This window comes from Muntiacus reevesi, chromosome 3, assembly GCF_963930625.1.
Source record: "Muntiacus reevesi chromosome 3, mMunRee1.1, whole genome shotgun sequence".
NCBI classification, from domain to species: Eukaryota; Metazoa; Chordata; class Mammalia; order Artiodactyla; family Cervidae; genus Muntiacus; species Muntiacus reevesi.
In genome coordinates, this window is record NC_089251.1 from 233172682 (window position 1) to 233184858 (window position 12177).

At 36.5% G+C, this 12177-nt stretch overlaps 1 protein-coding gene across 14 annotated transcripts in view; it reads left to right on the plus strand.

The window, feature by feature from the left end:
- Positions 1–12177, plus strand: part of PKP4 (plakophilin 4) — a 249060-nt gene that overhangs the window by 200228 nt on the left and 36655 nt on the right. For 11 of the 14 annotated variants that reach the window (XM_065931584.1, XM_065931591.1, XM_065931589.1 and 8 more), the window contains 3 exons: positions 1924–2147; positions 8387–8515; positions 9625–9838. In XM_065931584.1, the coding sequence (XP_065787656.1) occupies positions 1924–2147; positions 8387–8515; positions 9625–9838 (567 nt within the window). The remainder of the gene's footprint in view (positions 1–1923; positions 2148–8386; positions 8516–9624; positions 9839–12177) is intronic. The other 3 variants (XM_065931587.1, XM_065931592.1, XM_065931590.1) reach the window with 1 other exon arrangement.

The window sequence follows — 12177 nt, forward strand, 5'->3', positions numbered from 1 at the left end:
AGTTCATTTAGGACCTCTTTACTTGTTGGCTTCCCTGGAGGCTCAGATGGTAAAGAATCTGCCTGTAGTGCAGGAGATCTAGGTTTGATCCCTGGGTCAGAAAGATCTCCTGGAGAAGGGAATGGCTGCCCACTCCAGTATTCTTACCTGGAGAATTCCATGGACAGAAGAACGTAGTGCCTGGTGGGCTACGGTTCATAGGAGTCAGACATGACTGAACAGCTTCCACGTCATAGATAATATGGATTTACCATAGTTCAGTCTAAACAGTTATACCTTTAGTTCACAAATAAGTTTGTACAGCTATAAATCTGACTCCTTGAGTTCGAAGCATATCAGAAAGAAAAGCCTTTTGGGAAATATTAATTTGTAATTTTTGTTGCCTAGAATGCATCTTCAGAGAAAGTCCTTACATGAGCTATTAGCTTATCTTTGATTTGGCACGTATGTGACCCAAGTATATTTGGTATTACTCTTTTTTGATACTCAATTTTTTCTGAATGTTTAAGTGGTAGGATGTGAAATTAATTTTCCTTATTATGGATTCAATCTAGGGCAGAATGCCGTGCTGACAGTTATAAAAATAGGGAGCTAGTGAGGGAAGGATTGAGAGTTTGGGATTAGCAGATACAAACTAGCATATGTAGGATCAATGAACAGCAAAGACTTACTGTGTAGCACAGGGAACTATATTCAATATCCTGTGATTAGCCAGAATGGAAAAGAATATGAAAAAGAATTTATATATGTGTGTGTATATATATACAAGAAATGGAGTCACTTTGCTATATAGCAGAAATTAATACAGCATTGTAAATCAATTATACTTCAATAAAAATTTTTTAAGTCAAAAAAGAAGACGTAGGGAGCTAGTGAATCACATTCCTGCACCCCTAGCATCACGTTTGCCACGCGACAGTCACTGATAGAGAAGAAGCTAGAGCCTGTGACCCCGTGAGCTGCCAGACTGTGCTAAGGTCTTGTTTATAGATTCTCAAGAGGCCCCTTCTTTAAAAGAAAAAAAATTAGTATAGATTTATTAACATGCCCATAAATGAATTCTAAATAGCAATGATAACACCCTAAAGGCACAACTCTTAAGAGCCAGACCACCATGAGGGAAAAGACTGTTATTGCAAAAACTGACAGTTGGGTCCACTGTGGGATTTTTCTTCTAAGAGAACATGACAATTTTTAATAGATTTTAGTGGAGAAATATTTTATTTGGTCTACATATTGAAGAATTTTGTATGAGGTTTAAGAAATAAATAATGTTATTAAAATATGTTAATTGCAGGAAGATTGTAAACACAATCTTTGGAGAGCTACTATTGCAATAATTTGGAAAAAAAATGTTAAATACTCTGTGCAATACCTATTATATAGCATCAGGCAATAATTTTAGGGAGTAGCTTTAAAAGAATTTGATTGATTTATAAGTCTTCTTTCCTCTAAAGTTTTTTTCTCAATGTTATCAAAATCCACACATCTGTAATAAAATGTATATCAAAATAAGTAACCTGTATTCACTACATGTCCAAAGATTGGTTTCAATAATCTATAAGTTTGAAAAAATTTTATTGCTAAATTAAGTTATAAAATTTTCCTATTTATTTCTAAGATCATTTTCCTTTATTTCACTTGCAGTTTTGTTACTGAATCTTAAATATATTCAGACTTACTATGGGAACAGATTTATCGTTTCATTTTTGCTCTTTCCTGCTAATAAAATTGATATTAATATTTGTGTTATATTAAAAATTCAGTTCGTTTTTCCCTCTAATGAACTAGATTGGTAATATCTAAAAGTAAGCAATTTATAGAATTGTTAAAAACCCTTCTTAAAATTCACAACATTTTTACTTTGAAAAGTATTTCTTTGTGGAGAACATACTAATCTTTTTTAAAATGTTGACTTTCTAGTAGGTGTTGGAAATCTGCAAAGGACGTCCAGCCAACGAAGTACCCTTACATACCAAAGAAATAATTATGCTCTGAACACAACAGCTACCTATGCGGAGCCCTATAGGCCAATACAGTACCGAGTGCAAGAGTGCAATTATAGCAGGCTTCAGCACGTAGCACCGGCTGATGATGGCACAACGAGATCCCCGTCAATAGACAGCATTCAGAAAGACCCCAGGCAAGTACTGGTTAAGAGTCTCCAGAATGCCACCATATCTCAGGAGTCAACCCATTCCTTCGTTCTTTTTCTTTTTCCCAAGTTGCCCTATCTATTATAGTGTCAGTAACTTCTCATCTCTAATATTTTCCAGTACTGTAGGTCACTGAGGTTAAATTTTTTTTTTGAGGTTAATTTTTAAAGATAGTTTCCTTCTTTTGGTTTGTTAATAATAAAGTTAGAGAATGCACAGGTCTGTGTGAATATCTGCAGCATCCATCATTTTTCAAAGTACTTTACCAAGGCAACTACTTGAGATAGCCATAGTCTGAATTACACAAAAGATTTTAAAGGATCATTTTATACCCTTTCTTTTATCGTGACTGATTTTTTAGATGATGGCTTCAGAAAATGCATGAGGTTATTTTATATTGGGAAGTCCCAGTGTCGTGTATATTTTGAATCATGTTGGTCATTGCTGTGTTGTGCTTTTATTAACTAGGTCCTTTGAAAAGCTTTTTGCCATTTAGGGGGAAATAGTTTATAAGAAATTCTCATAGTGCATAAACAAAAAATATTTATTTCTTTGTTTTAATTTTATTTGGTCTTGTAGAAAACATGTTTTATTAAGGTATGCATGAGTCATTCAGTACTTGATTGATTTTGAAAAACTAGCCTCATGTCTTTAATGAAAGTCATTTAAAATACTCAGGAAATAAAGATATTTAGAAACTAAAAGAGAATTTTAACTTCCGAAAGAGTGATATTATTTCTAAATTTTAAGCAGCTTGAGTGTTATTTTAAGGCATATATTAGCAAGATTTGATTCTCTCTTCACCCACAAATAGTTATTTCACTGAAAGATTGTTATAATTATCAATTCATTTTTAGCAGCCTACCAGCTCATTCTAATGAATGTGAATTTAAAGCATGAGTGAGCTTTGGTTATTAAAACAAAATAACCTTAAATACTTTGAGCTGAGTAGGAAGCCCATTGCCCCACTAAAACCACTCCACCTATTCACTCTTTTGCCTAAAACTTTTTTACAATGTATGCGTACATTTGATTCAGCTATTCCTGTTTGCTACCATTCTGTCATTTTAAGGATTTTTAAAAATAATTTGTCTAATAGCACCTCCAGTATAATTAAATTAAAATTTTTTACATGATTTTGTTTTTTTTGAAGTCATCACAGGAACAACAGAATAGGGCACTCTGATGATACAGAAATTCTCTAAAGACTTTTGAATTGTAGATAATTTAGACCATACCTTGGCTGAACCTGCTGAGAAAAGAATAGCTATCCAGAAAATCAGTGAAGTGTGATTAGAGCTTTGAGTTTAGTATGCATTCCTGAAGACTTAAGTTTTGACCTCTGTTTTGAATTGATTCATTATAAACAAGGATTTCATGTCTGAAAATACACTTCAGTTATTCATAGTATGATAATTCATAGTCTGATGCATAAAACTATTATGACTAGCTTTGATTATGTGCACCTTCACTGATAATGTATTTTGTAAGATGAATAAATGATTATCTTATAATAGGTGCATTTATTCTAGTCAAAACTGGAATCTAAGTGAGTTTAAAGTTTGAATATTCAAACCAGAGTAAAAACTCATGATAATTTTAGTTTTAAAAATAACAACTGTAATATCTTTACTCACTTCTAGACCTGCTTTGTCATTAATGCCACATCATAGTTAGCCTGACACTTTCCCTGTAAGACTAAAGAAATTATTGATGTTTTCTATATATAAGGGATGAATTTTTTTTAATAATGATCTAGTTTAGAGCCAAAATGTATTAATGGTACAAATAATTCATCTGAAAGAAGGAACAAAGTACTTACTGTGGAAAGTGGCAGTGAGACAGAATTCATGTTATTCTTTTTGAGGAAGGCTTCAGCTCTGACACTCACCAACATAATTCCATTTACCATCGCTTTGATCTTTGTGCTATTGTCAAATATTTTACTTCTATATACATTGTAAAACCCATAATATGGTACTGTTATTTTTACTGTAAATAGTCAGTTGTCTTTTAAAAAAATTAAACTAAGTCAGAAACATGATCTTCTTATTCACCTACATAATTATTTATAGTTTCCTGTACATCTTCCTATAAATTCTAATTTTCATCTCAACTCATTTCCCTTCAGCCCAAAAAATTTTCTTTAGCTTTTCTTGTGTTGCATGTCTGCTGGCAACGCATTCTCTCATCTCTAACTTATCTGAAAGTGTTTTTATTTACCAATTTTTAAAGGATAGTTTTGCTGGCTTTAAGATTCAGGATTAATAAGCTTTCATTTTCAGTGCTTTAAAGGACGTTGTTCATTATCTTCAGACTTCCATAGTTTCTGATGCAAAATCAACCAACATTTGCATTATTTTTCTCATTAATATAATGTATCTTTTCTCTGACTGCCTTTCATATTTTTTCTCTTTTTTGTTGACCTTTAGCAGTTTTACTCTAACAAGCCTTAGTTATATTTTTATTACATTTTACCTGCTTGGGGTTCACTGAAATTCTTTATGTGTTGGTGATTTTACCAAAGTTGGGACATAGTTAACTATTATTTTTTTTATGTAAATATTTTTTTTCTGGCCTAAAATTCACTCTCCTCTCCTAGAATAACTTGACACCATCTCACAGGTTACTGAAGTTCTGCCCACTTTTAAAAAGTCTTTTTTCTCTGTGTTCTTCATATAAGACTTTATTCATCTGTCTTCAGATTTGCTGTTTTTTTCTCCCATGGGCTCCAGTCTGTTGTTAAGCACATCCAGTGAATTTTTTTTCAGACATTTTAATTTGGCTTTTTTTTTTTAAATAGTTTTCATATCTCTGATGACATTCCCCATCTATTCACTCCTTAAATACATCTTTTGCATTATGGCTGAGTATATTTATAAAAAGCATTTTAAAATCCTCTGATCTTTCCAACATCTATGTTTTCTGTAAGTCTGTTTCTATTATTTTCATCTTTGAGAGTCATATTTTTCTGTTTCCTATGTAGTTTTGAATTATATGTTGATTGTTGTGTGTGATGTTGTGATTGTTGTGGATGTTGGCACTCCGTGTTGTCTCCTCTTAGGGTTCTAAGCTTTGTTGTGGCAAATAACTAAATTACTGACAAGTGCTTTGATCCAGCACAATTGATTCTGCTCCTTACTAGGACAGATCTATTTTAGATTTAATTTACTCTCTAGCACATGGCCCTTACTCTGTGGCAGTGTTGTTACTCCTAAACATGGCCTTTGTGGAGACTAAATGCTGAGGTGATCAGTAAGGTCTGCCGTGTAACTAGGCTGGAAGTCCAACATCACCTGATAGGTATTCAATTCTCATTCTGCTCTTCACCAAACCTGCATATATACAGCCCATATAGGCTGTAGGCCATACACAGACTTGTAGCATCTCCTCTGCATAGCCCTCTCCTCTCGAATATCCTGCTCTCCAAATTTTAACCTCTTTAGCATCTCCAAATTCCAATCTTTCCCCCTCAGTTAACTAAGACCATCATGCCCAAATGAAATTGCCATCCAGCCAGCCCATGTATTGATAGCAGTCTTTCCAGGATAAGTTTCTGCTGAAAATCAAGTTTGATGTAGATGCCAGCTGAGCCTAACTCCCCATCTCCAACTGGAGCCCAACCTTTGTGTTGTCTGGCCTTAGTGACACCCTGGGACACTAGAAAATCTTGACCATTTAAAGAGGACAGAATTTATATTTGTAATGATTGAGTCTTCAAGGAAAGATTAAATCACACTCCTTGCACTCTGCTAATTACCTTGTAGATTTATATAGTAGGCTGTAGACAGATTTTCATCAGAAATAGTTAACATAGTTTCAATACATAAATGCAAATCTGCTTTTTACGGAGACTGCCCCTACTTAGTATATAGTTCATTTTTCAGGGCTGATGAATGTTAGTAAAATGTATATCCTAATTCTAAGTATGTAAGATACTTTAATATAAATCACCACAATTTAATCATCACAACCAGCCTAAGAAGAAGTCAGAAATGATAGTTTTATTGTTCCTATTTTACAGATGGGAAAACTGGAGTTCTAAATAAATGGTTTTCTAAATCACATCCTAATCACAGGACCTTGGACTTAAACATAGCAGTCTAACTCCAAATTCTGTGCTTTTCTGTTGCATTATCCTCCCTCCCTTGGTATTTGTGGTTTTCTTAGTGTCCATCAGTCCCCCAAACTGGAAACCTCCATCCCATCCTTGACTTCAGTTTTCAGTAAGATCATCTGGCTGCTGTGCAAAGAATAGATGGGGGAGGGGTGCTGTTTGAAGGACAGTGAGCCCAGGGGGCATGTAATTGGTTCAGCCAAGATGGAAAGAGTAGATGGGTTGGATTTATATTAAATATTTTGGAGATAGTTAACAGAGTTTGCAGGTGGATTGAATGAGAAAGATAAAGGGAAGAGAAAAATCAAGGATGGTCCTATTTTATTTTGGGCAAATGTGGGGGTGGTGGATAGTCTCCTTGCCACCAGTTTTTCCTGATTCTAGTATATTCTCTACTTGGCCACCAGAGTTATCTTCCTTATAAATGTGACCGTATTGCATTCTGTCACTCTTCTGCTTTAAAACCTCCACCAGCTTGCTTTTCCCGTGTGGGAGAACAACACATGAACCACTGAACTCCACCTCTTAATTACTAATCCCAGGTTCCTTGTCTGTCTATATCTAATGTTATTTGATAGTGCCTACCTCACAGGGCAACAGTCAAGGTAAGTGAGATAATGTCTGTAAAGCTGTTGACATAATACCTGACATAGATAAACTCAGTAACAGTTCATGTTAGAGTTTTAAGACTAAGCTTTTTTAGTTTGGCATACATGACCCTATACATAAAATCATGTCTTATTCAATGTTTGTATCTCCAGCACCTACTGTGGCACCTGTAGTAGGAATTCACTGATGGGTGGTATGAATGTGTGTGTGCAGGTATGAAATGACCTGCCCCTTTGAAGTGGATGAACCAGTTTATAACAGTTTACTCCATCCTGTTATCAAAGTCTGCAAATGTGTTGCTTTGTGAGCCATTTGTAAGAAACGTATCTTTATGCAACATAAGCATAAAATCACAATTATCAAGGATACCAAACAGCCATTTAAATGGCATCAGAAAATTCTGACAATGTGGTATTATCTTTTTAAAACATGGTATGAAAATGTGTATATTTGGTATGATTGTGTACTCATTATCCAAGGAGGGGGCTAGTACAGGGGTAAGGGCACAGACTCTGAAAGCTGATCGCTTGCTTGCTCTGTCGTGTCTGACTCTTCGCGACCCCGTGGACTGCCATGGGATTCTCCGGGCAAGAATACTGGAGTGGGTTGCCATTTGTTTCTCCAGGGGATCTTCCCAACCCAGGGATTGAACTCACATCTCCTGCACTGCAGACAGATTCTTTACCGCTGAGCCATCAGGAAAGCCCACCTGAAAGCTGATGCCTGGGTTCAAATGTTGCTCGACTGTTGACTACCTAGGTGTCTTTAGGCAAGTTGCTTAGCTCTTCTGCTTCAGCCTCCAAATCTGAAAGACTGCTTTAATTATAAATGCTTTAACATACATAAAATGCCTAGAATAGTCCCTGGAACAGAATAGGTGCTCAGGAAATATTACATGCTACATAATAATAATACAGTTTTTAAAAACTCTGTACACACACATATGCACACTTGGTATGTTGAAAAAAGACCAACAGGAAACATAAACAGTGGTTTTCTCTGGATATAGGATTACTGGGGGAAAAATTTTTTATCATGTTTTATATTTATTATAATCAAGAGCAATAGTATATATTAAATTTCTTATAAACCAGCAGGCATGCAGTATTTCCACTAGCCTTCTTCCTCCCTCCCCAGACGTGACATCTTCTCACCTAGCTGAAGTGCACTTGTGCTCACACCTGCAAATTTCTTGCAGAGGCAGAAAGGCATAAAATTAGAATCTGAAGGAAAACAAAAATGGAAAAGTAACTCGTATTAAGAACCTCCTTTGTTCCCCTGAATCTTTCTGTGCATCATGATTTCTTTAAGATCATAAGTATCTGTGATATGTTCATCAGTGGAAAAATATTATTTATGTATATTTTTAAAATTTATTTATATTTTAGGATTTTTGTAACATCCTATTGTGGTCTCCACTCTTTTCTTTTGACAGATGCTTCGTTCAGTCTGTGACAGACCCCGCGCCTTCCTCTCTGAAGCCGTGTTTTTCTCTTGCAGGGAGTTTGCCTGGCGTGATCCTGAGTTGCCTGAAGTCATTCACATGCTGCAGCACCAGTTCCCATCAGTTCAGGCCAACGCAGCAGCCTACCTGCAGCACCTGTGCTTTGGTGACAACAAAGTGAAGATGGAGGTAGAGGAGCAGCGCCTGGGATGCCCCAGACAGCAGGCGGGGAACGGGGAGGGTGGAGCAGTACCTTTCTACTTAGCAGCTGCATACTTGCGTGCTTGAGAAATGGTCCAGTGCATCTAGAGGCCTTTTCAAAATGATGTTTTGATACCGGTTACTGTTTTACTTCTCAACTATGCATTTCAATATTTCTTGGGAAAAGCTGCAATGAGGATATTTCTGGAAATACATTTAGCTTTTTCAAATCATGTGTCCACTCATTACCTTATTTATAAAACATGAAGCAAAATCAATTTAACTTGCAGTTTTAAAAGTATTTTCTGTAAATCTATTAGATACAAATTATAATATGTACTTGTGAGCTCACATATTTTATGAGATTCTGGTCAAGATTGGTGCCAACACATAATTAAGTAAAGGATTTGTAGCCATTACTAATTCTGAACATATATGAATATTTTATTTCAGATTTTAAGCATTTTGGGCTTTTATTGAAAATAGTGAGTCACTGGTTTTGGCTGGATTTCACATTTTAAGCCATTTTTCCCCCTGCAGTGTCATGCAGCGTTTGTTTTTTTCATCCCTTAAAATTTAGAACAACACACAGTTACAGACCTAAAGGTGGATGCTGTAGATAAAGCCCCAAAATAGTCATATGATATACTAATGAAGTGACAAATGGAAGAAAATTTAGAAGAGGAGAGTCACCCAGAGACTCAATTCTAGAAAGCCAATAACTTCAGTCAGAACTCCCTTCCTGTGTTTTCTTCAACCCGCATAACTTTGCTGTGCTCGTGTATCTGTGCATTTCACTCAGAAACAGTGTGACCCCTGTGTACGTTCAGAGGCTGATGTGTGACTGCTGCCTGCATGTGGCCCTTAATCCACCCGGGGTCTCCCTTCCTTTCTTTAAGCCATGAACCTGTGAAAAGAGCTTCGTCTTAGAGAGTGTCCTTAAAATTTATAAAGCATGTTTTCTTAGAATAAAAAGTACCCTTTTGAAATGATCTGAAGTCATTCTGCTTTCCATGATCTTTCCATAATAGTCTTTTGTTTGACCTCTGATTGACCACATGTCACTTAGGCCTGGTACTTAATATTTTTCATTCTAGGTGTGTAGGTTAGGGGGAATCAAGCATCTGGTTGACCTTTTGGACCACAGAGTTTTGGAAGTTCAGAAGAATGCTTGTGGTGCCCTCCGAAACCTTGTTTTCGGCAAGTCTACAGATGAAAATAAAATAGCAATGAAGAATGTTGGCGGAATACCTGCCCTGTTGCGACTGTTGAGAAAATCTATTGATGCAGAAGTAAGGGAGCTGGTCACAGGTGGGTACAAAATGTGATCTTGTCTTGGAGGAGACGTAGAAAACCATCTAGACTCTGCCCGTGTGTGGTGGCATTGTGAAGGACTTGAGGAGGTCTAGGTGGGAGATGATGATGCAGTGCTCACAACTGTGACGACGGCTTGCACAAGTTATTCTGATGACTCAGGAGGCACTCGCAGTGCTACAGTCATCTCTTCTGGTCTCATGCATTGCATTGTTAGTGAGCGAGCTTCAGCTAACAGATGTCTTGTTCACAAAGGGTTGAATACATTATTTTTCATTACATACTCCACAGTAATTACTCATTTTAAATAGATTTGGTTTCCTTTGTTATGAAAATAAACTGTACTTAATGGATTGGCTACCTGCCCCTTCAGTTCAGCCAGTGTCTGAATGCCTGTTGGTATCTCAGACTCTTCTCCAGGTAATTGGAGATGTAAAATGAATAAAAGTCCCTGCCCTCATGTAGCGCTTTGATTCCAGTGGGGCACAAGTGATCTGCTGTGAATGTCAGTGAGCAGTGCAAGGTGCCAGGCTCAGTGGAGGGTGCACTGGGAGCACAGCTGATGGGCAGGGAAGTTCTCTGGTCAGTGCGAAACCAAAGGCGGCCTGAAGGTTCAGGAGGCATTGGCTGGGTACAGAGGGGATATGTTTCCAGTCGCAGGCAGAGGCTCAGAGACAGCATGGGATCTAGGGGCAGAGCTATCAGCAGAAGGGGGATTCTGCAAGAAGACAAGACCAGAGAGAAACACAGGCCTGGTTTGGGGAACTTGTGTTCCCCATGCAGTGGGAGGGATTATGGGGCATGGCATGGCTAGTTTGGACTTTTAAATGCGTTCTTCCAGCAAGCAACTGGGTAGGGGATTGATTTAAAGTGGAGGAGCCTGGCACCCGAGAGGGCTGTGAGGAGGGTAGGAGTCTAGATATAGTAGCTTGTACTATTCATTGGTAGTGGGCAGTGGAGAAGAGGGAGCAATAAGAGAAATATTTCATGGCCAGGGCTTGATTGTCAGATGTGGGGAGTGAGCAACCCAGAGAAACACTGATTGTCTTGAGGTCAAGCTGAAAAAACCATTCTGTAGGAGGGTGAATAAATGACAGCATTATTTATAATAAAATATTAGGGGGAAATACTGAGTATTCATTGGTAGAGAAGTGGTTAAATGTGGTACATTCACACAGTGAAACTACATAGAAGGGTTAAATAAAGTAAGTGCATTAGCACTATCTATAGCAACAGATAAATCTCTACAAATGTTTGCAGAATGATAAACCCAGTATGATACTATAGTATAAGTGTTAAAGTATGCAGGTTGAGGCTATAATTTATTTTTTGGTAGAGATACACACAAGAAAGGTAAAATTTTTTATTGAAATGATAAAAGACAGATTCAGGATAGTTGGTTACATCTACAGGGTTCAGGTGGAGAAAAAGGAATTGGGGAGTAAAATCCAGCTCTGTTTCTTTAAAAAGAAAGAGAATTCTAAAACAAATAAGACAAAATGTTAATGCAGCTGATCCTTGGATAACCTGGGGTTTGGAGACACTGATCCCCTGTGCAATCAAAACTCTGTGTATAACTTACATCAGCCCTTCACATATGTAGTTCCTCCATATCTGCAGTTCTACATCCATGGATTTGACCAAACACCAGTTGTGCAGTATTGTAGTGTTTAGCATTGAAAAAAAAGCCACGTTATTAGTGGACCCATTCCAAACCCATATTGTTCAGAATTCAATTTCATTTAACAAAACTAGGGGTAGTAGACATCTGGGTGTTTGTTTATATTTGCTTTGCTGTTTTTCATGCTTGAAATAGTTAACTTAAAATTTTTTAACAACATTTTTTTCAAAATTAAACCTATTCCCCAGTGGCTTCCACTATAAAATCAGAGCTTTAGATTCTGTCAGCTCTTATTCAGTCACACTTAGGAATATATTAATAACAAGCCATCTTGAATCTAATATTTAGTTAAGGGGAATCAGCTTTCTTATAAGATATTAATGTTCAAAGTAAATACCCTGTATTCAAATAAAGTATGAAAATTATGTACTAAAAGTAGAATCCACATTATGTATAATCTTAAACTCCAAAATTGATTGCTTGCCCTAATGTAGTTTGAATATAAATGCTTTAACACATCTAAATTATATATTGATTTAGTTGTATGTACTTCCTCTTTATGAAAAGTTCTGAAAACATTAAACCCTCTCACACCAAAAAAACAATTTGTATTTACATACTGTGTATTTGTATTTACATACTGTGTATTGTGTGTGTGTGAAATGAAAATTAGAACAGGAAATAGAATTAAGAAGAAAACATCATAGACATACCT